At 41.8% G+C, this 27,206-nt stretch overlaps 2 protein-coding genes across 10 annotated transcripts in view; both read left to right on the top strand.

Moving 5' to 3' along the window:
- LOC119495786 (SH3 and PX domain-containing protein 2A-like) overlaps window positions 1-24,377 on the top strand; it is a 73,848-nt gene extending 49,471 nt beyond the window's left edge. For 7 of the 9 annotated variants that reach the window (XM_037782570.1, XM_037782574.1, XM_037782569.1 and 4 more), the window contains 7 exons: window positions 12,063-12,176; window positions 16,042-16,125; window positions 18,862-18,979; window positions 19,097-19,425; window positions 19,537-19,586; window positions 21,138-21,257; window positions 21,390-24,377. In XM_037782570.1, the coding sequence (XP_037638498.1) occupies window positions 12,063-12,176; window positions 16,042-16,125; window positions 18,862-18,979; window positions 19,097-19,425; window positions 19,537-19,586; window positions 21,138-21,257; window positions 21,390-23,312 (2,738 nt within the window). In that variant the 3' untranslated portion in view covers window positions 23,313-24,377. The remainder of the gene's footprint in view (window positions 1-12,062; window positions 12,177-16,041; window positions 16,126-18,861; window positions 18,980-19,096; window positions 19,426-19,536; window positions 19,587-21,137; window positions 21,258-21,389) is intronic. The other 2 variants (XM_037782571.1, XM_037782573.1) reach the window with 1 other exon arrangement.
- Window positions 24,378-25,778: 1,401 nt separating this feature from the next.
- sorcs3b (sortilin related VPS10 domain containing receptor 3b) overlaps window positions 25,779-27,206 on the top strand; it is a 165,955-nt gene continuing 164,527 nt past the window's right edge. Inside the window, exon 1 of the mRNA XM_037781545.1 lies at window positions 25,779-25,929. The gene's annotated coding sequence lies outside the window, so the exon portion shown is untranslated. The remainder of the gene's footprint in view (window positions 25,930-27,206) is intronic.

Below are 27,206 nucleotides of genomic sequence, written 5' to 3'. Positions count from 1 at the left end.
GAGATAGTTTTGTAGCTTTTATGACACAAGAACACCAGAAAAAACTGCAGTTTGTTGCATGCCATGTGTTGTTAATATCACGAGTATCAAATCACGTGTCTTGGGTAATTATACGAAAGCTAGCAACTATTACAGACACCAATTGTCTAGGCACCTGCCCGGACCGCTTTAACTTTGAAGGGAATTTGCCATATGAAGAGTGACTGGAGAGGTACAGGCCCAGTAACAGGGTCTGAGCTTCAGCTTTAATGGTGTGCTGAGACAGTAAAACAGTAATGGGACTCATGTGTTCTTCAGTGGGAGGATGGGGATCGAGGAAACGGTGACCAGGAAGGCAGTTGCACTTGGGTTTCATGATGGGTGTGAGTGAAACGCCATGCCACACTGGCCTTAAGGAAGAGGGTCTGTGGAGCAGGATCGCTTTGAAGTGTCACGTGTCCTGCCTTCGGGTTCATGTATTTATTTTCACTCCCTGCTCCAGTAGGATTTCAACCCAATGGGGAGCCGCAGTGAGGCGGATATTCCAACGCCTTGAAGTCCTTTTTTATCAGGGGGGCCTTATATGAGAGCTTTCCTCCATGAAGTCGAACTGCACGGACATGCTCTTTTAAGTAGAGCCCCCCTTCACTTTCTGTATTTCAGCCGACCACTGTGCAAAGTTCTAGTGGTTGATGTGTGTGTTGATGATCCATGCAGAATTTGAAACTCATGCATTTCCATGGTCTCATTGCAGATTTATGATTTCCAGGCTCCCGTGTTGTTACCGTAGCTTATTATTATTGCTTAGCTTCGTCCTCGTCTCTGATGCAGAGGCTATATTTTGTTGCCACTCTCGCTCTAGCACATTCATTCATCTCTGGTTTGGTTTGATTTGTTTCTAGAAAGCAAAACAGTAGACTCCAGGCTCCTTAAAACACATCCTAAGGCTATTTGACAGTTTTATTATACACTGACGGACACTTTCACAGAGATCTGACGTAAATACAACCCCCCACCCCACACATACCTTTACATATTGCTATGGAGACTGTTTCCAGCAGCACAGCTAGCATTTAACTCAAATCTCAACACCTCCTGCAATGGCAGTCGGTTAAATCTGCTCCATTTGGCTGGGTGACATCACTCCACATCCCTTCGCCAATACTAACAAGGCCAGGTGTGTGCTAAGAAGATTTCAGAGCTCATTTGATTTAGCATCCATTCCCTTGCAGGATAAGCACAAAACCCCTTTAATGGTCTCTGACAGATTGATCTGTGTGTTACAGAGCTAAGTAGTGAATAAGCCGCGTTAGAGGTACTAAAAGGTGTCGATTACATTTGTAATGATGAAAGGATTGTATGGATTTTTATTGAGCCTCCAGCTATAGTCACATATGTTCCTTTTTTAAAGCCATGCACATTTAAACCAGCATGGGTTCCCCCTGCAGAGTCTTTGGATGCGCTGAGTGGAAAATATCTGTATGCTGTCATGTTGTTGCCATGTGATTTTGTATCAGCATGATGTGTCTGGCTGGTTTTGTGTGAGGTTTTTTTACGCCAAGGTGTGAGAGTAGGAGAGTGTAACAGTGACAGATCTACAGTAGAAAGGGAAAACGACAGCTCTGTGTTATTTTTGCCATTCACCCCAGTCCTTCAACGGAAGCCCTGCTGTTAAAGCTACTGTACCATAGACTGCCCGGTGTAGTTATCGACTTTTCCTTACCTCGGATTAGATAATATATGCCTTTGACAGGGCAGTGAATCTAGGTCAGGCCTATAAGAGAGCTCGGCTTTCTCCACTTTTCCAGGCTGCTGTTCCGAGCCAAGGCAGTATTTTCCATTGCATGGGCTCGACGATACAGTTTGTGTCTTGGCGTACGTTGCAGTTGGTACAGTATTTTGTATTAGTTTCAGTTGGGTTTGAAGTAGGTGCAGCATGCGGTGAGTCAACCGGGTAAACCAATGACTGCTTGATGTCATGTTGTAGCATTCAGTTTTTCAGGAATAATACTCTTAAAACACAGGAGCTAAAAATAAATGCATAGCTTAATCTAAAGGAGAAAATGCTATAAAAGTTACAATTTAGTATTGTCGAAAACTCCCATTTGTTTTTTTGTTATTTTATTTGTCTATTTTATGAGAGTTTGCCAGGGGGAGATGCTGGCTCAGGAGGAGAGAGTAGTGCAGGGAGAAACTCGGGGAGAAAATGGAAAAAGACATTTCCTGCCAAAGTTAGTGGTTCAGAGAGGTTGGTTCATTATAATGGCTTAATGGATCCTCCAGGATGCCTCCTCAGTTTACACTATATTGGAGAGATGTTAACCGAAGCTAAGCTAGCTGCCTCGTTGGTCAGTTCAAGTGCTCTGTATTCAGCGGTTTAAACTTTGCCCTTTAATGGAGTAGCCTGTAGGAAAGGAAACATAATTTTGCAGTCACTTCTGGAAATATTGTACTTATTGCAGCTGGTTTGCCTACACCTCGAGGGCAGCGTTAGAAGGCATGTTGTGCCCAGCCCTGTGTAGGAAATGTCTCTCCGTGGACCAGTCAGGGTTTAACTTGTCTCCATTCCAAGTCTACATCAGCTTCTATGAATTGCAATCTGCCAAATAAACTCCAGGAATGCCTGTCTGTTTTGGAGAGGCCAGCTCACATCCGTCAGTCCCTCCGGCTCCCCCAAGACCCCCTGGCACCACCCATGTGCACTATGTATTGTATCTCTCCACCCCAGCTTACTTGAGCAGGGTGGAGTAAGTGGAATTTCACCAAGAGCCTCAAGGGTCACAGTAATCTATATAAAATTGCCCTTTTTGTCCTGGTAAACACTAATGATTTTAAGTTTGACAAATGTGAGCCATAGAGAAGCTGGAAGGTAACAGCAGTATCCTGCAGGTGATGTTTGACTTCCTGGCTGAAAGCCCAAAGAGACTGCTGGAGATGAATCCTGGCAGATTAAGCAGGTCTGGCCCTCAGCGTGGCATGATGGATGTGCAGGACGTCTTCTTTACCTTCACATGGGAAAAAAAAAACGTAACAATACAATAATGTCTCTACTCTCCGTCTTCAAGGCTGGAAGCAAGATGATCTCCGCTCAGCAGGAACTCCTTGTTCAGAGAGGCAGACTCTTTTTGAGTGTACTCCAAAAGTACAGACTTACTGTTACTCTTTAAAAGGATTATTCCCATAAAATGGAAAGTTATTTATGAAATTATACAAGGTTGTATCCAGATCCAAATAACTACTAGATATATTTTTTGTACATTCTGATTATTTTAACTCATTTAATTGTTTTTAGCCATGCTAGCAGCTAGCTCAAAGTATTGCTGTGTATAAGTACAGCCCCACAGAGCTGCTAGCACGGCTGTAGATTCTTGTTTGAGCTATCATGCACAGTCAAAAACAAACAGGGAGGACAGAACCTTGGTAACTGTAATAAACTGGGTATCTCCTTTAAACCCCTCTACAGTATTTATTGTTTCACCTGGGACATGCTCCTAGGTCTTCATATTAAGATGTACAGATTACAATTTATTAGAACTAGTGCAGTGCCCATTCGGAGTGCGTGCCCGTCCGGAACGGGACGATTGCTTGGCAGCCAGAAGTTGTGCTTGCTGCGTTGTCGAGAACCACTGTATGGCTGCTGGCACCCGCAGTGTGAAGTTGATTGGATGAACGGTTCACGAGATATGCGACTGGCAGTCATACACAGACAAACAGAGAATACTTCTGTTATGGTTAGATGATGCTGCTACAGCGCCACCTATTGGCCAAGTGGCACCAAATTTGCCATGGTCACTCAGACATCATATCTACACATGTCCACCAAATGTAGTCGAAATAGCACAAAGCGTTCAGGAGATAAGACATTTTTCGCAAACATAAGCCCTGCCCACAGCATTTGAGCTAACGTTTAGGGCCAGCGTTAGCAAAACTATATGGAATATCAAAAATCCAAAAAAGTAACTATTTCCAGCTTGGTCCACAGATGTTCTGTACCAAATTAGGTGACGATTGCTCAAAATTTGTAGGAGAAGTAGCAAAAAATTAAATTTAGACAATTCAGAATAGTTGAAAATGATGCAAATGGGCGTGGCTTATATGGATAGATTCGTTTGGACCCACAAAATGCAGGAACATTTTTTGTGAATTTTGTTTCTGAGTTACCGTTCATAAATTACAAAACGAAACCTAAAGTTCATTGTTATAGCGCCGCCATCTGGTCAAATTGCACCACATTAGACACTGAACTCCCTTTGGTCCTCACCAATACACCCGCCAAGTGTGAAGTCGATCGATTGACCGGTTCTTGAGATATGCGAAGGAGACACAGAAAGACAGACAGAGATTCCTCGCTTTATAGCTAGATGACCAGCTGTCTTTCGCCTGTACTTATAGATAATAGCACCAACAAAAGGTGTGTTACCATAATATTCAGTTAGTTAATGAGAGAACTGAAATTACTTTTATTTTTATTCTAGCATCAGTGGTTTCTGCAAGTGTGACAGCTGCTTGAATCAATTTGTATTGAATTGCATGTATACTGGCTGCTCCAACTTTTCTGTCTCTGATATGCAGCAGGATTAAAGGCAAGGTCAGTGTTGAGCTTCTAGTGCTGCTTGTGCTCAAACCCTCAGTTTGGTATGTGCAGTCTCAGCAAGAACATGTTTCCTTGTATAAAAGAGGCAAAACCCTATAATTCTTGTCAGTGAACCACCAAAGACATGATACAGAAAACTTTGCCAAGTGTCAAATGTCTTTCTTTTTTTTTAAAGCAGAATCTGCAGGAGCAGATGGAAGACACATTATCCACTCATAGTAATCCCCATCTACCACATTCTTTCAGTTTACCATAGGAAGCACTAATGACCGTCTCAAGAAATTAACCTTATCCTGTATTTTTTAGATATGGAAACTTAAATGGCAGGTTTGTTACTGGCTTTTCTGCTGCTTTATTTTTTTTGCATCTTTGTCGCAGAGCAATACAGGCAAGAGGAGATGAAAAACGGGAGCAATAACAGTTTTTAAGAGCACAAATAGTGGTAATAATAGTGTTCAGAAATCAGTCTGGCAGGCGCCAAAAATGTGCCTCTGTCTCTCAGTCAAGAATTGACCATTGAGTTAACCTGGCATTTTAAGGGGTGGTCTTTCAGACACTCAAGGACTTCTGTGTCTCCAAATCAGTGGAGCCTAGAAAGCACACAAGCTGGGGGCTATAGCTTAGTTCAGACCATGAGGGGATCCTTTCAGAGGCTGGGAGGGAGAGAAGGTTGTTCCTTAGGTCAACATCAGCTCTTGAAAGTGGTGTTGTGCCGTTTTTGCCCCCTTCCCCTCCCCACCCTCGTACCACAGCCACCCAGGTAATTGAAACCCAGTGTTTTATGAAAACTGTAAATGTGTGTATATTGGGCTGGATAACCTTCCCCCATGTGCATTGATACTGAATCCACTGTTAATGAATACAGAAGCTGGGAATGAATGGGGTTTTCTCCTGCTCTACTCAACAGTGGTGTCAGATATCTGCAGGACTGCTGAGCCACTGCATTCCTCAACATTTCAGGTCATGAAGAAAAAGCCTCCTTGTGCTGCTGAATCTGTGGTTCTTACATTCATGCTAGATGTGTAGAAATCCTTTGTGAGTACTACAGAGTTAACCCCCCCACAAAAAAAAAAAAAATCTCAGCACATTTTGAGGTCAGTGACAAATTTGTAGGGATGAGTAGGACATTAAGGAGCATTGCAATGTCACACTGTGTTATGTATGTCATTTCTTAGGTGATTGATTGTATACGTAGATTGCGGTTTTGTTTTATAGGTCATCCAGTCACCTCAGGAAAAACCCAAAATGGCATAAATCTAGTTTCTTGTTGCAGCTGAGAGTCTGTTGTTGATTACAGTTAAAATGAAGCCCGGCTCTTAAAGCTGATAGAGTTTCCAGATGGCTGATACTGTATGAGAAGAGACACATAGAGCTCAGAAAGGCTGCTCACTCTTATTACGTTCATCCACTACATGTATCTGCACGGGTAGAATATAAGTTAATTGAGAGGACAACTCCATAAAAGTCCTATAAAAATTATCTAGTATCAGTATATATCTCAGTTGCATTTTCCATCATCGTTGTGAAGTTGCTGCAAAACTTTCAGCTTACATAACCAACATTGATTTGTCTATTCACTTTCTGGCGGAGAGTTAGATGAGAAGGTCGATATCGCTCTTATATCTGTCCATTCAATATGAAGCTACAGCAAGCAGTCGGTTAGCGTAGCTTAGCACAAAGACTGGAAACAGTAGGAAACAGCTAGCCTGGCTCTCTCCAACGGTAACAAAATACACCTTCCAGCACCTCTAAAGCTCACAAATTAACATTTTAGTTTAATCTGTACCACAACCACACATTCTCACTCCCAACTCGTCAAATACCGCCGCTTGGTGGAGACCGACGCACGGGGTACCACTCTTGTGTTACTTTTGGACGGACCAGGGATGGCGTGTCAATATACGCTTGTTACATGCATAGTGTCCTTTCAAAATAAACTTCCGTTTTTACAGGAAGTTAGGTTTAGGCAACACAACCACTAAGTTAGGGTTAGGAAACGGTCGTGGTTGACGTTAACTTCACTGACTAGCGACTCACGGGACTGATGGGACTGACAGTACTAACGACTCACGTGACCAACAACTCATGGGACAGATGATACCGACAAGTCACACGACTAAAGACTGACATGACAAAATAAGTCAACGTTACTTTTAGTTTCTCACGGGAAACGAACACCGATCTCCTGGTTGAAAGTCCTTTGTTTGTTCGACCCATCCACCACCGCTCCCGCTCATCCTGAGCGGACTCTAATGCTATTAATACTACGTCACTTGCTCCAACTGTCGAATAACGCCGTGGTTGGGTTTACATTGGAGTTAGTTGAAAGCCCGGTTTGTCACATTCTGTTGCTAAAGCGTGCCTCTGTGCGTTGGTGTTCAATGCAGAATCTGCGGTATTTGACGAGTTGGGAGTGAGAATGAGTTGAGATGATAATTTGTAATTTTATAGGGGGTTATGTTCTGGACTATTTCTTGGCTGGTACCAGTTGCCAGGTAACCATCGGAGATTCCAGGAACTTACGAGACATAACATGAGCTTCAGATTCAGTGCTGGTGCCGGTTTTCTCCACGAGAAACCTTTCTTCCCAAAATGTTTAATTTTTTGCTTCAAAAATCTGGATCTGTCTGTTTCATGCTGTCTGAATTAGGCTGACATCATCATTTTCTTTTCTTTTTTTTTATTACAGAAATAATTGGAATCAAGCAGGCACTTAACTTGCTACGACCAGAGTTTTGCAGCTCACAGCAGGCTACGGAGGCATAAACTCAGTTACAGATTGCCCTCAGCTCTGTTTAAAACATCTATGTTTTTCATGATGTCCTTGTAGAGCAATACAACAGTGTTGTCTGGACAAACCGTTTGGTTTCTTCCTTTCCGAGGCTGTGACATTTGAGGTTGATGTCTGTGGTCCTGATCCTTTAGTGTAATGGTGTTAAATGACATCTCCACCAGAGGGTTGCGGGTTTAGCTATTGTCTTATGCAACCGCTGACCCCCAAAGCGTGGGGGTTACCAAACTAAACTCTGCTCAAACGTTTCAAAAAAGCTTTGTGATTTACTCAGGATGTTGACTAAGTAGCTATAATCGTAATATTGAATAATGTTTAGCAAAGTGTATTGCCAGTCAGCATTTGGCTGTGTTCTTTTTTTCCCTTTGTGGTTGAAACTCTGCAGCGGCTTTCCAAGATTTTGAACTTTTCCTAACGTGGATATGCAGACAGGGAGAAAAGCAGGTTGAGATAAAGACTGATCAAAACCAGCGAGAGATGATACAAAAATTCACAGATACAAGTGTAGCCTTTTAATGTATATATGCTCTCTCTCTCATTGTACTGGTACAAACACACTCCCACACACACACATATTTCCAGACACAAGGTATGCTTCCTTCACCTTTGTTCCTCCCACATCTGTACAGATAATCCCTGCCATCCGGAAACGAGGAGGAGAGAACACGTTCTTCCCATAATCTTATTTCCATTATCTGCCATTTTGCCTTTCAGCAGCCAAAGCCACAACTTCATTCACTTGTGTCTCAGGAGCTTTACTGTTAACTTTTTCACCTTCAGAAAAATGGCAACAGGAGACCCAGAAAACAGCTGTTTCTTTTATAATGACCTCAGTTTAAAGGTCTCTGTCATCATGAAGAATGTACAAATGATAACCCCGTCGACTATGAAGTTGACATTATCCAAACGTTAAAAAATCTCATTCCCCTCCCAGCCCTTATGGAGAAATATGCCAGAGGAATTATTATCAAAACAAAAAGTACATTTCATTTGAAGTCTGAAGCTCTAAACATATAGAATTAGTTCATGTCCACCACATGGTTTGAATGTTATGGAGCTGTTTTTTTTTGCAGGATTGAATTGCAGTCACTCTGTTAATGAATACATGTGATGAAAGACACGAAGCAGGTTTCTCTGTTAGAAGTGTTTTGTTTTTTTCACATAATTGCAACCTGCCTGATGTAAGCCTGCAATGGCTGGGAAATCAGCACTTGTGTAATGCGTGTGTGTTTTTTAAAAGTACGCTTTATTGCTTCTTTTGAGGTTCATTGAACTCAGCCTAAGCACCTGCCATATGGGAGGATGGCTGAAAAATACAGACCAGGCAGCCCTAGCCATCAATAACGGCATATATCTACTCAGGCCTTTTATAAAGAGCCTTCCTACACAATATTGTTATATTTGCTTACATTTCTATGAGTGTCGGTATGCTGAGGTGAGAATGACATCTCCCCCGCAAGCAGGGACGTCAGTGTGAAAATGGCAATTTGCAAATGTATGTTTTTTTCTTTATTGAGCTGACGCAGTTTTTTTTTTTACTCCTGCCAAGCTGACCTTTCTTTATAATGGACAGTTTAATTTAATATACCATTAATGTAGTTGATGTTGCCCTTTGCTGGTCATTAAACACGACACGTCAGATTTATTCAAACGTTTTTAGTGACTATAATGAGATATACAGTAAGTAAAATGTTGCTATAATGAACTCATTTAAAATTAGGATGTCAGTGTAATTAATGCCTAACAATACTTCTCACAATCTTCCAGCTCCAGTGTAGAAAGAAAAAGTCTGTATTTTGGGTCCTGAATATTGTTGACAGCATTTTGTTTTTGTCTGTTTTATTGGCATTGGAGGTTTTGTTCAAGGCACAGCTTTGGTGCGAAGACTGAGCACATTAAACGGCTTGTTGCGTACCTGAGCGCTAGCCAGCATGTTGCTCAGAGCCAAACAGCATCCTCCTCTGTGGACCCACCCTAACTCTATGCAAAAACTGTTGTATAGCTTCATCAATTAAATACATCATCTGTCATATGAATCACAGAGATTGCATGTGTAAGCTACAAAAAAGCCTGGAAAGATTTTCATTTCCTCCACTGAGAAAGTAATTTAGTCTGTCAGCGGGACGGCCCCGGATTCCAGATACATTTGGTGGACAGATTCTCATGTTAGTCATCAGAATTCAGGGTTGCCAACATTACACAATTATAATTTTTTTTTATAACCATAACTACAGTGGGAAACTGCCTGAGAAAGGGACCTGATACCAAATCCTACGGGCATTCTTGCAGAAATCAATAAATGGTAGTGAAAGTGTTTGAATGTAACAGCACACTGAGGAATTGTTCAGTGTTGACAGAGGTTTGTAGCTCCACCCTGGTTTTGTTTTTGCCAAGAGATAAGATGCCACGATACAGTAGGTGTGAAAGAAATTTCACATATTGTAAGTTTTAAAAATCTCTCTGACTCAACAAAATAATTTCTCCACATAAAGCAGATCCAACATAATCGAAAAATGAAACACTGTGTACTTTCCTGTCTACCTCAAACACCAGTAATAACCTTTTCTAATCCACAGCAGCCTTTAATTGCAACCTATCTAATTGTTATGCATGACTGCAAAATTAAGGACATAATCACAATATATTCCACTAAATGCAGATGAATCATTATAGCCTAAAACAGGAGTCTGCACTCTTGTTGCTGTTATTTCTATATCAGCATCTCATCCTTTACCATATCCTTAATTAAAGGGATTCTCTGTAAGAATCAGAAATTGCTTGTTAACAGTGACACCTGTGGCCGTTAAGTCAACGACAGTCAGCGTCCTGTTGCTCGCGCTACTGACACACACAAGACTGACGTGATTGACAGGCATCATGTTGATTAACGTTAGCAACATTAGCCAGCTAAAACCACAATATCACTATATATTTCACATGCTTGGCAGTAATGTTATCTCACCAAACGAAGGTCCCTCCATGAATCGAAGGTCCCGGCCGATATTGATCCTAGTGTAAACTTTCCTGCTTCAGTCTCCCGACCGTGGTCAGAAGACACAGGGGAGACACCGTAGTTCTGGTCTCCTGGACCGGAGTCGATAACGTTACTCGCTCCGGAGCCCCGTCACTTCACTACACGACACATTTCTGCACAAACTGCAACTTCCACTGTACATTCACTTGATATTCTCAAAGCTAAACTAACTCCCTTATGCTCCACTGCTCACTGATTTTCTCACAAACTCGCTGCCGCTCTCTCTCTTGCTTCACCACTCACTTCCCACGCGCACACACACTCCCACAACACAACAACAGTTTATGCCTGACATCGGTCACATTCCTGTTTTGCAAGATGGGCTTCACTAGATTTAACTTGTGTGCAGTTTGTGTTGGAGTCTTAGTTGTGGTGGTGGCTGGTTGTTTGTTGGCATTAGCGGACTCCATTTCTAACTGAACTTTAGCTACGCCTAACCTACTTGCGAGCGCGCATGACGTCACATCTGTTGGATTTTCCCGGAAAAACAGGCCCAGGTTCTTCACATTAGAAGCAGTCTGCAGGCTGATAAAGTAAACCCAGAAAGTCACGAAAGATCACATTTTTTAGCTTAGGCTACAACCTGTTCACACATTGGCAATAAAAAGTGTAAAAAGTTACATACAGTCCCTTTAAGTAATACATCATTCCTTTCAGTGTATCATACTACGTTCCACTTCTTTTTGTGTGCAACTAAATTACCTCATAATTCGCCATTTCTGTAGGAAAATGTCCACTGAATGTTTGGACCAGCTGTGAAAGTGTGATGGAACACCCCCATCCTCTTTATGGGTTGTCCAGACAGCTGTCAGCCATATTGTATTCCCGTTACCACAACAAATAGCGTATGTGTGGGGCATACCACGCAGGACAGTTTTCTGTGCCAGCTTTGTCACCCAGAAATGTGAGGGGACTTTTTTGTGGATGTGATTTAGCACAAGTTAAAATGTCGGGAATAGTGTTCATAATGTGCTTTACATTTGCCACGAGGATCGCTGTACTCCACTCGCTTTACTGGGATCAGATTTTTCAAAGTGTACTGTGTCGGCGCACCTTTCCAGCTGAGGCATAAAGTAATTGTCGGAGCAATGTTGTCAAACCCAGAGGAACCAAGTCAAATCAGCTGCAACATTGCAAATGGATATTTTGGCTGAGAAACAACACTTTAGAATTGCCCTGCCCACTCAAATCATGACTGATCCTGATGGAACGCAGGTTGAACATGACCTCGTCGTCATGAGTCGAGCTACAGCCAGGCGGTGTTACCTCTGATGTTCTTGGCCCTGATCGTAGTTATAGTTCAAGCTACAAGTTCCTCATGTTCATGTCCATTTGTAGCTGATCCCCGTGATTTATATGTATATTTATTTGATCAAATCAGGGATCAAAACAAGTGATTTTATGGGAGATATGAGCCAGACTTGAAGGCCACATCAGCAGATGTCATCTGGGTTCACTTTCATCTGCCTTTGTAGAGATTTATTATGTGTACTTTTTGGGCCGGGAATCTTATCACGGGCCCCAAAATCATCTGCAAAAAATTTCAACAAACTTTATCTTGCTGCGTAATGGATTGTATGACATGTTTGTTAAACATCCTGCAAACTTTTCACATTGTTACACTCTACGTGGTTGTGAATTTCCGCCTCTGTGTGTATCCACAGGTTGGTGGTTCGTCAGCACCGCAGAGGAGCAGGGTTGGGTCCCTGCTACCTACCTCCACTCCCACAGTGCCACGCGGGATGACTCTGAGCTGGGCGCCTCGAAAGCTGGGGAAGGTAAGTCACCGCAAAGTCTCTTTCCTCTGCCCACCCACGCACAAACACAACCTCACACAGACACCACCTCTGCCCTCAGTCCTCAGTCTTTGATCTGTGACAAAACGGAGCAAACTCGCCCTTACTTCACCAACCGCCGGCCTACGCTAACGGCTGACGCCGGTGCTGGTGTGAACACCTCCGTCTGTCTGCCTGCCATCATAAGCACGCTTGAACAGAGTGTAGATTCAAGCCTGGGTAAACAGCAAGGAGGAGTGCCAGGAGAGACCAGACCACAACCACTGAAGTGATGCACTGTACAGAATGGATTCAGCGCAGTATTAAGCGATGTGACCTCCGTGGAGTGAGCTCATGAAAGAGGCATGTGTTTCTATCAGCAGTAAGGAATAAAACATGAGAATATTTCACGAGTCATGCTCTTTAAATTATCGCACATTACAAACAAGCTCTGACATGAATTATGCTATTTCATGCAATGTCTGCTTATCATTTTGGATTGCAGATAAGTTACAGTACAGTGGACGAGTGTTGCTGTTTAGAGAGAAGGATCCAAAACCCTGATAAGAAACACACCTATGTAGACTTTTGTTTGCCAGAATTTAACTCGGACACATGTGCGACCAATCGTGCAGTCATCCTGATAGCCCTGTCAGATACGGTTATCAAGCCATCGTTTCATTCTTCAAGCCTTTTCAATATTAGTGGAGAAAACATTTTAATCTCAGAGCAATAGAGCTCAATTACTGTCACACACTCAGACTTTGAGTCTTGACAGGTACTGCAGCTAGTTTGGTAAAGATTTATGCAGCATTGTGTTAGAGAAAACCCAACAAACTGGAGGCACGGAAATAATTAAGTTGCAAATTACACTTCCAAACAAACATCGAGATTTTCCAGCTCTCTGGCCAAAACATCTTTTGCTGTACAACTGCTGTACTCTCTAACAATGAGACCCAGGATCCCCTCGGTGTTGTATGTTTTATGACTCAAGCATGGAGGGAGAGAGAGAGAATACATGAGGCTGAACAGTTTCACAATATCTTAAACATGTTTAAATATCCCTTTCTCCCCAATTTAGAATATACATTTATCAAGAAAAGATTTCAACATGTATGCATACCACAAATGGATGACCACACACAGACACAAATGCAAAAGTCTACACCCAACACTCTTATCTGCCTGTCAGAGATAGCCGGAGTTTGCTGCCAGGGGGTTTTTGGGAAGGACAATCTGTCAGTGTAATTAGTGTTTATGTGTCTAGTCAGTCATGGGAATGGCATGAAACTCATAAAGCATCTCTTTGTCAGGCCTGTGGTCTTCAGCAGTCTGTGCCACCGCATTGTCACAGAAAAAAAAGCACATATTTCTGGAAAGAAACTGGGTTTGGAATTCATGATGGTTCTTTTGAAAAGCCCAAAAAGAGACATGTTGAAAGCTCAGACAGCATGAGATGAGAGTTAACCCTCTGATGGAAGTGAATACAAATCCTCCTCCTCCTTGTTTTAGTCCAATTTTACACTAAAATAAACATATTGCCTAAAGAAATAGTTAGACATTCTGGGGAACATGCTTATTTGCGTCCTGGTGGAGAGTTAAAATGGGATTGATACCACTTTGTCTATGTCTGTGTGGTAAATATGAAACTAATGCGAGCAGTCGGTTAGCTTATTCTAGCATAAAGAATGGAAACGTGGGGGGGAACAGCTAGCCTACTGTAGCTTCGTCCAACAGTTTTAAAAATCCGCCTACCATCACCTTTTAAAGGGATAGTTTGGGTGTTTTGAAGTGGGGTTGTATGAGGTACTTATCCATAGTCAGTGTATTATCTACAGTAGAAAGGCCCACCTAAAAAAATCAATATCAGTTTAAGTGTACACTATATTTAGAATATTTTCCGACAGGGAATTGAACTGAAAGTGAAACGTATCTATACTGTTTTTGTCAACGGAGTCTGCCTCCATTTGAAGAGAGCATAGATATGTTTAACTTGCAGTTCAGTACCCCATCAGAAAGGGCTGTCTGACGGCAAGATAAAGCCGTGAAAATATTCTAAATATAGCATACTGTATATTTAAATGGATATTGATTTTTTTAAGGTGAGCCGTTCTTTTAGGTGGCTAAAATACGTTTTGCTGCCGACTCCGTCCACAGCAGTACTGTACATTGCGCTGCTCCCATGTCAGTACTCCTGTCTGTTTCTCCAAACTGGGGTCGTGTTGACCATCATCTGCTGTAGGTAATACACTGACTATGGATAGGTACCTCATACAACTCCATTTCAAAACAGCCGAGCTCTCCCTTTAAAACTCACAAAAGAACACATTATGTCTAAATAATTTGGCTGGGACTGGTGACTTCCTGGAGTCTCTGCTGGTCGCCTGGCAACTGCTCATTTATGATTTGTGAGAGCGGTATCAATTTTCTCCTCCAACTATCCACCAGAAAGTGAATAGTATTTCGCAAAAAGTTAATCTATTCCTTTAACTTGACATAAGTTTTGCAATATGATATGATTTTTTGTTTTGTTTTTTGTTTAATCACATAGCCTAGAATTATTAATTTACACTGTCTCTCTGAGTCTATCGGATATTCCCATCATTGGAAATTAAGAAGAGTAGTTAAAGGTGCTAAATTCCAAATTCAGATTATATCTATGATTGAGGGATTGTCTCCACACGGCTCTCAACATGGCGACAGCTGAGCTGGCTAGCAGCTGGCAGGAGGGGAACTGGAGGGTGGGTGTTACGCTTCCACCATGGTTCAGGACGGCGTTATCAGCGGTAACTGCCGTATGAGCACACTGCAGAGTGGCGGCGATTAGCTAGATAGTGGGGCACACACAGGGACTCACATCTAACATGCACGCACGGCCGGCCCGGCTATATAAACAAAGCACAGAGAAGCTCGGATTACAACTAGGGCTGTCTTCGACCAAAGAAATTCTTAGTTGTTCGACATACATTTTGTAGACTAATCGATTTAATCGACAGATTTGCAAAACAGAGTTTCTCCACAAAGAATCACACAAAAACACCACTTTAAATTTTGTGTTTACCAGAGATATACTCACAAATGTATTGAACTTAGTCATTCAGCATGAAAAAAACATTAAAAAACAACTAATTGACTAAAGAAATCTTAGTTGACTAAGACCAAAACGACTGATTAGTTGACTAATTGACTAAGAGGGGGCAGCCCTAATTATAACACACACAGAGGAAGAGAGACTTCCTTCTCTGCTCAGGTAGACATTACTCATTTATATCCTCACATAGTTGTTTGCTGCTATATTAATGCTCTGAATTTCATATTTAGCACCTTTAAGTGATGAAAAGGATTTTCTTTTTCCTACATAAGATCATTTACAGGAGCTACTTCTTCTATCATTTTGACATGTGACACAAGACCTCGCAGTTGGCAGAAATCATTTCCATCTCCACTGTAGGCATAGGGAGGAGAATAAAGACCTTCTGAGGCACACAGCTGCAACCAGCGGCACTCTCAGCTGCTCTATTAATTGGATGACATTCTTGCAGCAGCAATGTGTGTCCCAGATGCTCTAACACAACAGGATGGGAAACCATGCTAACACCATCCTAATTACAAGCCACAGAGAAGATGTCTTGGTTTTTAACACTTCCTCTGTAACCTCCACCCATCCACTCTAACTGTCCACCATGTTTTTGTTTTGTGGTCTTGTTTTTATGTCCTCCATGTAGCTAATAATATGGCTCTTCTGGATTGGATCCATTGTCTTTTGTGTGCTGTGTGTTTGTGTAACATTTGTGCTTGCTCATCATGTCTCCCATGTTTGTTCGTTTGTTTGTTTGCTGTCATCTGGTCACCACGTTGTGTCTGTCAGTAACTAAGCGGCATAAAGCTCATCTGAAGAGGCTGGACCGGAGATGGACGTTGGGGGGTGTCATCAGCCGGCAGCAGAGCCGAGGTGAACTGAGACAGATGCTGCATCACCTCCCCTCCCTTTGTTATTCTTCCCCCCACCCTGTCTTACATATTGTCTCTCATCACATGGCTCATCTCCTCCCTCTCCACATGCACATATTTGTTCCGCCTTTCATCCCATGTCGTCTTCCAGCAAATCCATTTATCACGAGCCGCAATCCGCCACTAACAAACCACTAACTGAGTTTAATATGAATGTGCCTGGAAAGCAAAGGTGAAATCATCAACTTTATATACACCAATTATTGATGCTGAGAGCTCAAATTATGTTACAAAAGTGCCCCATGTAAGCATTTTCGTTATAATTAAGCACCATGTGCCAAAACCAATCTTCCCAGAATTACAGAAAAAACGACCCACTCATTTGAAAGTAGTTGCGTAATAGACTTTGGAATGCCTTACACTGCATTTTAGAGCCATATTTTGCTTTTTTATGAGCAAATGAAGCATGCGTATAGTTTTTTTTTTAATGAATGTGTGTTAAAAAACAGACATTTATCCTGTTGTGTGCAGATAGCAACCAATATTGACAGATAAACAAAGAGCCTTATTAATCTCTCACTTATTTAGCAAGATAGTGTCAAACACAGACGTGCACATGTTCTTCTTACCAAGGCCAAGGGACTTTTTTTCTTCACAGGAGATGCATTTGGATTGCTGACAGTGGAGTGAGGATAAGCTATTGAGTTCAGCCCAAACTTAACGCTTGGCAGTGGATGCTGCTCTCTGGAGTGGAGAGAGAGTTGTTTCCACCCTAGGACTGAAATCCTGCTTTGTGTTTAAAAAAAAAAAAGAAAGATATTTTGCTGACTCCACAAGAATAATTTATAACACAGATGCAGGCGATGCATGTTGTGGTTAACATAACATCTGATTCAGAGTTTCCCTTCATTGCACCGCTGGATATTGTTTGAAAGAGGCTGGTGAGAGCCTCGAGGAAAACGTTTTACCAGCCCCGACACAAAGAGGCCGGAAGAGCCGGGCAAAAGGAAAATAAAGCGTACAGAAATGTCCTCTCCCGTGGAGTCTACTCCAGTTTTTGCAAGTAAAGGGATTTACCCTCCCACACCCATTCAGCTCAGGAACGGGTGGAGGAAAAAGGAAAATGGAATAATTTGTCACCATAATGTTGCTTCCTGTTTACCAACTGGGAGGACAACGTATAGAGTGCTTTTTTATGTGCCCTTCTCGTCTTTGAACACACGTCTTCTCCCTCTGCTGTCTGTATTTAGACAGGAATTGCTATAATGACAGGAAATGATGTCTTTGCTCTGCCCCTTGGCCTCATGGGAATGCATAAATCAGCGTGGTGCCTCTGCTCTCTATTATGTGCTGAGTCTGATGCTCGCTGCCACAAGGCCAAGGGCGCCGTTAGGACACTAGCTGGCCCCATGTGCTGTAGTTCCCCTCGGTCAGCACTCTGGTGAATACCTGTGAATTTAGTTATGTTTAAGTAGTTGATATTACTGTATGAAGCACTACATTTGATCACATTTTGAGGAATATGCACTAGTACTAGTTATTTTGTATGAACTTCATAGAGTGCTGCAGGGATGATGTATTTTTGTAGGCCAACCAGGAAGCTAGCATCGCCCTGGTTCCCTCGACTAAAAGCCAATGGGATTTTTCCATTGGCTTTTGGATTATTGCAGAAAAAAAGCTCTGTGGCAAAGCAAGATAATCTCCACAAATGAACACCACTTTTATGATTTTTGAAGTGTGAATGCAATCGCCAGAAGTAAAAATCTAACGTTAGGCTATTAACAAACTACACCACGGTCGCATGAGTGCGAATATAAACAACGAGGATGTGAAGGCGGACGAGTCGGCGTGATGACGTTTAGTAGTCTCAATTAACCACTTGTTAGCAACCGCCTTTTTTAAGACATATAAAAGCTTCAAAATACACGAGTGGGATATTTATTGATGTATTTTGTATTGTATCGTAGAACAAAACATTAAAATCTCTTAAACTTGTGTTAACAACAGAGTTTTTCTGGGTTTTAGGATTCATTCCTGTAGCACTCTTTTGGACAGGTGACAGAGGAGAGATGAAAGGAAAAGAGGGGGGAGAGAGAGAGAGAAGGGGAGCGACGCAAACCGGGGATGTTGCGGTTCATGGTCGGCCACATGTTACGGCTGTTGAGCTGATTATGAATATGATTTAGGCGTGACGACTGATTTAACTACAATTGTATTTTTTGCTATGCGATATGCGTATAACAAAACAATAATCTGATGTACACTACATCACATCTGTGTAACTTGAGAAATACATACTGCTACGATTGCAAAATATTGTTTCTAAATGCAAGATTTAATCATGTCCTGTAGTTATTCATTGCCTTATAAAGTTCTCCCAGTTTCAGAAAAAAAAAAAAATAGACAAATCTCATTTTAATGCACACAGCACATCTAATCGCACATCTGGCAGCTGAACCAACTGCCAGAAAGCAGAACAGTTCCAGTCCTTATTAAAGGAAAAGATACACTTCTCCTCCAGTATCATATCGCAAGATTGCCGCCAATGAAACACAAGAGAATCGATCATTGTGTATCTGTTAACCCTTAGCTCCTATTACTGCAGTATGATCATATAAATATATAACGTCTATAAAAATGATTTATAGAATGTACACTTTTCTTTTCCAATGACTATTTTGTTTTCACAACCTCAATATCTTAACTTTGTCGTCTTTCTCTGCTCTTGCTTTGGCAGAAGAGAAGTACGTAACCGTGCAGCCTTACGCCGGCCAGGGCAAGGATGAAATTGCTTTTGAGAAAGGAGTCATTGTGGAGGTGATGCAGAAGAATCTGGAGGGCTGGTGGTTCATCAGGTAAACCTATGCTCACTTGCTTCAGACATTTTTTACGTCTTTCATTTCAAAAAGATAATGTTTTTGTTTTTTTTGTTGTTTTTTTTTATAAATGTTCTTCTCCAACTTATTTTACAGGTACCAGGATAAAGAGGGCTGGGCTCCAGCCTCTTACCTGAAAAAGATGAAAGATGACCTCTCTCCCCGCAAGAAGACCGTGACGGGCCCAGTGGAGATTATTGGAAACATCATGGAGATCAGTAACCTGCTGAACAAGAAAGCCTCGAGTGAGAAAGACGTGCAGGTTGAAGGAGTCCCAGAGAGCCCCCAGGTGGCCAAGAAGGAGATCAGCCTGCCAATCCCTTGTGCTGACTCCAGCCCTGTTAACACCCCACAGGATGGAAAAAGCAAAGCAGAGCCTTCCTCACCGGCTATAGCCCGCATCGCCCCTCAGCGGGTGGAAATTGGTTAGTCACGTCACTGTGAATGTTTGAATCTCTGTCATAACTTGAATTTCTGTAAGTCTGTAACAGTACATTACTAATTAATTCTTTATACATTTCTCTGCGATTCTTCAGGTTCCCCAGTTCTCAGACAAAAACCTCCTCCGCGGAGAGATGCAACTCTGGTAAGAGTGTGATATTTTAGCCATCCATCTCTCCTATGAAAGTCATGCACAGGACTTTGATATCTGTGGCTTTTCCTTTGTACAAACAATAAGCAGTGCTGGAATAAGTATTCAGATCCTTTAATCAAGTAAAAGCACCTTTAAAAATATATCATTACAATTAAAAGTTGTGCATTCAGAATCCCACTTAGTTAGAAGTGTTATGAGAAAAATGTACTTAAAGTATCAAAGGTAAAAGTACTTGTTTTATTGAAAAATGCCTCCTGTGATATTTATACATGACATTATTAGATTGTTACTGATGCATCAGTGTGTAAGCAGGATTATACTGCAGTAGCTGGTTTTACTACTTTATATAAAAGTTAGATCCCGTGGTTCCGAACCTAAGGGTCCGGCCCGCTCTCACAAGTTAAATCTGAGGGGTCGTGAGAGGATTTATAGGGTAGAAAAAAGAAGAAAAAACAAAGTTCTGCTATAAAATGTTACCTGAACAATTATTGAAACGAAACCATCTGAGAAGTTTAATGGTGAAATATGTCTTTGGTGGAAATGCCAACAGCTCAAAACTGTAGATCACTGATTCTCAAAGTGGGGTCTGGGGAACTCTGTCAGGGGTCAGTGAAATCATTTGGTATTAATTATAAAATTGTGCTGCATCAATAAAAAGTGCATATTTACAGATGGGGACCATTTGAGCCATAAAAAACAACATATTGTGTCCATTACTCCCACCCATGTTTGCTTTGGGCCAATAGAAACTCTGATATGATTGTGACACACAGCAATAAGTTCATTATTTTAAAGTTGAAGCACTTTCTGAAAGTCAGCTTTAGACTTGTAAGTGTAAATATCTTGATTTATTATGCCAGTCTTGCTACTGTTCATTTTCGGAAAGCTTTTAAGATCACTTACTTGGAATGTCCGCTATACATGCTGTCAAGTTGAGTCCAAATGCAATTTGAATAAAATTACCCTCTGTTTAAAAGTATATAAGTGGTATTAACATTCAGTAACATTGCTAATTTACCCACTGTGGGACTAATAAAGGGTTATCTCATCTTATCTTAGTATGGTTCAAATTGAAATGTGTTTCTGTTTATCACTATGAAACAGATCTGAAGTATTTAGGTTGAAAAGTTTTAAACTACAAATAGTTCCGATGACATCTTAGGTTACAAATGTCAGTAAGCATATGCTTAATTGGTGTTTTTTCTCTGCCGCAAGGGTGCCCTGGCCCCAAAAAGTTAGAGAACCCCTGCTGTAGACCTCTGAAACGTTACAAGGGGCCCCAATCAGACACTGTTGTCAAGACGGTTGGAAACTGGTCTAAATCTTATCACATTCTTTTAATGTAAAACTTAAATCTGAAACGTAACTAGTGACTTCAGCCGTCAAGATAAATGTAGTGGAGTAAAAAGTACAATATTTCCCTCCCAAATGTAGTGCAGTACAAATTTAAAATAGCATTAAATGCACATACTCAAGTAAAGCACAAATACCTTCCATCACTGACAGCGTGTTTAACAGTGCCACTTTATTTTGTGCTTCTAGGGATTCCAGTTGCCATCCCCACCAGATGCCCCTGCAGTTGAAGCCGAGTACTATACCATTGCAGATTTCCAGTCCTGTATATCTGATGGTATCACTTTCAATGGAGGACAGAAAGCAGAGGTAAGCACTTTTTCTCAAGGTAGCTCATAGCTCAGTAACAACTCTGCCTTGTCCAAGAAATCTAGATCTAATTAGAATGTATAAAAATGCCGTCACATAAAGATTAAACTCTTTTTTGAATATGTATTTCAGGTCATTGAGAAGAACTCTGGTGGTTGGTGGTATGTCCACATAGGAGAGAAGGAGGGCTGGGCTCCCTGCTCCTACATTGACAAACGTAAAAAGCCCAACCTGAATCGTAGAACAAGCACTCTGTGCCGCCCAAAAATTCCACCCCCTGCTCCGCCAGTCAAAAAACAAGACTCAGTGGAGACTGCACCTCCCAGCAGCCCAAGCTCTGAAGCACCAGAGTCCCCTGTGTCTCCTGGAAGGCCGGTGTATGAAGAGCCAGAATATGATGTCCCTGCCATTGGCGATCTGGACATGGAGTCTGAGTTTGAGTTCCTGAGGGGAGAAGGTTCCTTGGTGGACGTAAAGAATGAGGACACTTCCTCCGAGAAGGGATCCCACCTGTCCTCGAAGCCTTCTCCGGCGTCGTCGCTCCACAGTGCCTCCTTCAAGATGTGCGAGTCATTTGAAGATGGCCACGAGGCAGAGGGGGAGGCGGAGGGAGAGGGAGAGTGTATCTATGAGAACGACGGCTTCCGGCCCTTCAGGGAGACGCCGGAGCGGCAGTGCAGCAGGGACTCAAATTCCTCCAAGACAAGTGTCTTGTCAGAAACTGGCAAGACTGCAAACTCGACATCAGGTGGGTGGAGACCTGCAGGTAACAAGCTCAAGATAGACTTGAACGGGAGCCCATTTGCAGCCAAAACCGAGGAAGCATCCAGTCCCAAGTCTGCCTCCACTGAGTCCACCCCGGATCTGTCCAGAAATAAGAAAGACCAAGACGAAAGCAAGGCATCCTCTTCCATCAAATCTAAACCAAAGCCAGTGGTGAGGCCTAAACCACAACTAGCCAAGGCGTCCAGTGCAGAGAAGATGGATATCAGCACCTTGAGAAGACAGCTAAGGCCAACAGGGCAGCTGAAGAACGGCACCAAAACTAAAGGTGAGGACTCTGAGACAGCTTCAGTCATCTCCTCAGAGGACTCCTTTTCTTCTCAGAGCACGTCCGATCTCTCCTCCATCTATTCTAAAGGCAGCCGGGGAGACTCCGACATGGAAGGCTGCAGCCTGTATCGCACCACAGATCCCTACGAGAAGGTCCAAGAGTCTGAGCTCAGCTTCCCCGGTGGGGTGGAGGTGGAAGTGCTGGAGAAGCAGGAGAGCGGTTGGTGGTATATACGCTGGGGAGACACAGAGGGCTGGGCTCCGACTTACTTCCTGGAGCCCGCCAGGCAACAAGATGACATGGCGGGGTCCGAATCTGACGGCACCCCGACTAAACCTGGAAGCCTCAGCAAGTCCAACAGCCTGGAGAAGAACGAACAAAGGGTGCAGGCGTTGAACAACATCAACCAAAACCTAAAAAAGGTCACCCCACCCATCCCTTCCAAGCCTCCGGGCGGCCTCTCCAAACCCATCGGCTTGTTTGGTTCACGCAAGCAGAATAGCACCAAACAGCAGCAGGTTGTCAGACCTCAGTCGGTGTTCATATCGGCCCCGATCAGGGACGGTCCCAGCCCTGCCGGCTCCCTCAGGAGAAACGAGTCACTCAACTCCACGGACCACCCTCGCGCCAGCCCCACAGTGCGACGCAACGCCTCCTTCGGCACCGTGCCACGTAGCTTGCCGCCAAACAACATAGCACTGCCCATCAGGAACAGATCCGGCACCGGTAGCTCCGAATCCCTCGGCCTCAGCCCCCAGAAGAACGCCCTCCCTGTATCCACAGTGAAACCCAAGCCCCACATCATCCACAACAACCTCAGAGAGGTGTTCGTCTCCATAGCAGATTACCACGGCGACGAGGAGACCATGGGCTTTCCTGAGGGGACAAGTCTGGAGGTCCTGGACAGAAACCCCAATGGATGGTGGTACTGCAAGATTCTGGACAATGGCAAACCAAGGAAAGGATGGGTTCCCTCAAATTACCTCGAGAAAAAGCACTAGCACTCATGTGTGGAGCTGGCAGAACTCTGAACATGCGTGTAAAGACTACTCAAACAGATGCATTTATTTTGTGAAAAAAAAGGCTAACCCTAAGACGTTAAGTAAGTATTGAAATCTTACCCGGTACCTTTGCCAAAAAAGAGCAGCCAGATCAAATTGTGACTTTGAAATGAAATGAGACATCTGGTAAAATGAGTCTACGCAATACAGCGCCTGAGACGTTGCATTAGGAGCAATATAACGGGACTTAGCGACGCAGCCAAAGTGAACACCAGAGAGCGGAAGATCGGTTTAATGATATCCTTCAGTGGTTACCTTTAACTTGAACTAAGATAGAATTTTGTGTCCACGCCTTGAACCTTTCTCTGTAAGTTTATAATGTCATTTTTTAAAAACCTTTTTAAGCATTTAAAGCTTACTGCATGTTTGAAATGATTCATTATACTGACGATGCCTTGAGCTGTTGAAGTTAAACCTTTTTTTTCCTCCTTTCCGTAAAGAAAATCTCAGTTGTTGCCAAAGCTGCTTTGTGTTAGTCTCACCATGGTGCTGTCTGTTTGCATGTTTTTTTTTATATCTCTTTATACTGTATGTCACCTTTATGTGATATATTTTATCCATTTAATTGTGTAATATTGTCCTAATGAAACAATATGTGAGCATCTCTGATTATCAGTATTATCTTACACTTAAATGTAAAAACAATCCCTTTAAATGTTTCTTTTGTTTACATTTCAGAGGCTAATTTCCAAAATTAAAACTTCCCTAACGTCAGTGGAAATTATATTTATTCATGACTTAAAAAATCATATTATTACTTATTTTATTATTATTGTAAGAAATGTACTGATAAAAACAATTTCACAGCCGCTTAAACATTTCTAAGAACTGCTCTATTAATAATGATAACATTTTGAATTTCTGCTGGGCAGTAAATTTGACACAACCCTTCAGCTGCAGCAGTATACTGGGATGCTCACTCTTGTTTTATGTTAACTGTGTGACCAGTGACGATAACTGAAGTGCCAAAAGAATGAATTTAATAAATGCACTTTTGAACAATCATTAGTATTGTTTTTTGTTTTTTGTTTTTTTTAAATAATCATCACTCATAGTTGCTGTTTACACACACACACACACACACACACACACCAGGTTTGGTCCTCCTAGTTATGTGTTTCCCAACCTTTTCTGACATGTACACTCCACCTACTGTATGTACTTATGAAAGGATTATAAACTGGATGTTATTTAACAATATGAATTATATAAAAGGGAACAAAATACTAATAGTATATAGTTGAATTAGTAATGTTTAGGTGGTTTTGCATTTGAGCCTCTATTGGCAAATGCTGGATTTTTCAACTGTTTATCCATTACTTTTAGCATACATACAGTACGTTCACACCAGGGCTGTCAATCAATTAAAATAGTTCATCGCGATTAATCACACATTTTTTATCTGTTCAAAATGTACCTTAAAGGGAGATTTGTCAAGTATTTAATACTCTTATCAACATGGAAGTGGGCAAATATGTTTGCTTTATGCCAATGTGTGTATATATTTATTATTGGAAATCAATTAACAACACAAACAATGACAAATATTGTCCAGAAACCCTCACAGGTACTGCATTTAGCATGAAAAATATGCTCAAACCATAACAAACTGAAGCCCAACAGGCAACAACAGCTGTCCGTTTTGTCAGTGTGCTGACTTGACTATAACTTGCCCCAAACTGCATGTGATTATCATAAAGTAGGCATGTCTGTAAAGGGGAGACTTGTGGGTACCCATAGAACCCATTTTCATTCACATATCTGGAGGTCAGAGGTCAAGGGACCCCTTTGAAAATGGCCAACGAAAGACTGGTATATATATATATGGGAACATTGTGATTACCTAGTCAGTATATAATTTATTTATGAGGGAATATATCAGTATATACTGACAAGGTAATCACAATGATCCCAGTTCAAGCAAGGGCCCAAATATTGCATGTCCTCCCTCTTCATTTTCTCTCATTCTCTGTTTGCTATCAAAACAAAAAGGCTAAAATTACTTAAAATTGGTATTATTTGAAGTATTTTTTTTATATATATATATATTTCTGTGAGTAGTAAGTCATATATTGTCACTTTATTTTTTATTAGGCTAATATTTGATAAGACCTGAATGCATTTCAGGTAAACAAAAAGGGAAAAAAACTATTTTAAGTAGTCTATCTTTTAGCTAAGTCCAATTGATATCACTATATTTAGTTATCCTCTTTTTGTAGTCGAAAATAAAGTCAACTTGTTTTTTTACATATATTGTTAATAGTTTGTTATTATTAAAAGAAAGAAAAAGTTGTGGAAGTATGAGAAATGGTCCTTTTCTTAAGGGGCGTGTCTCTATCTGAGTTTGATTGACAGCAGGTGGCAGGATGCCAGAGTACCTGTGTTACACTGAAGGAGAAACAAGTAAACACACGTGGCTGTAGTAGCCTGGGTTATTTATATCTATGGCTGTAGCCTACATATCATGGACAGACAGCGTGCTGCGTGTTGTTAGTAGTAGATTATTGAAGAGTAAGGTACCACACAACCTTTAACCGGACCCAAGTGACTGATGCAGGTAAATTAACATGTTGTTTAATATGCTGCAGCTGAGCAGCTAATGAGCTATCTGACCTACAAACTGATGTCAGCTGTGCACGTGTCCCCTGTGAATGTGTGTTTGGTGGTGCGTACAGGTGCACAAGATGTTTGTTAGATAAGGAGACTTCAGCAGTAAAGCTAATGTCGGTTGCTGTTCAAAGTCTGTCAAGGATTGTGTAGCCATCATGAAACCAAAAAAATAGACTCTCTTTTGATTTCAGATACTTTTCCTCAAAGGTGAACACAGGACAAGTGATTCACAGAGCACATTTGTAGGCCTATACTGCAGCAGTCACAAAAAAAAAATTTGATGTGACTTTAATGCCCCACATGTGGCATTTTGTCTGGCAATCACGGCTACTGTGAAGGGAGTAATCATTGCTGAATTAATCGCAAATTAATGTGGCGTATAATAAACAATATAATGAGAACTTAGCACAGGCCATAATCACCGGTAATGTTAAATCCTCTCAGTTGGGTTGCATTAAAGTGGCAGTATAGGCAGTATATTTTTGGCATCATTGGGCAAAAACTCCATAATAACCTTTCAGCATATTGTAATTCAAGTGTTCAGAAAGAAAACTAGACTTCTGCACCTCCTCATGGCTCTGTTTTCAGGCTTTAAAAATTCTAGCCCGTGATGGGAGACTTTGACACAATCACAGGTCATTTCATTGAGAGAGCGTTCCTATTGGCTGTGCTCTGGTCATGTGACCGGAACTTGGCGTTCCTTCACCCGATTTCACAATGACGACGGCGTCGCAAACATTCTCATTTTACAGCTAAACCGTGCACTACAAGATGATTCTGAAAACATCTGAGGCGAGAAATAGGCATTAACGTAACATAATATTGATTCATATTTGATCAGCGCTGCCTAGTTTAACCGTTTGGTCGGAATTCGCGAGTGATTGACAACTGGCTCTCATAGACGGTTGCTGGACAGCAGACCTCAGATCAGCTCATAATGCTTGTTTTCCTCCGGTCTGTGAAATCTTGCAGATGCCGTTAGGAACACCGGAGGACACAGAGGCACATGATTTTAATCATATTTGCTCCAAACTCGCCCACTTCAGCTTTAAAAGGTTGGAATAAGCAGACGATCTCAATATTGAATGTGTTTACATCCAGTATAAACTCACATCTGTGCATATATGCAATACAGCTGAAGTGTTTGACCAGCTGGATGCTGTTATACAAATAAATTAGATCACACTTGGTTGCCTGACATCCCTTTCATTTCTTCTTACCCAG

This window comes from Sebastes umbrosus, chromosome 10, assembly GCF_015220745.1.
Source record: "Sebastes umbrosus isolate fSebUmb1 chromosome 10, fSebUmb1.pri, whole genome shotgun sequence".
NCBI classification, from domain to species: Eukaryota; Metazoa; Chordata; class Actinopteri; order Perciformes; family Sebastidae; genus Sebastes; species Sebastes umbrosus.
Note: the sequence above shows the minus strand (reverse complement) of the source record. Positions and strands in the feature narration are given on the sequence as shown.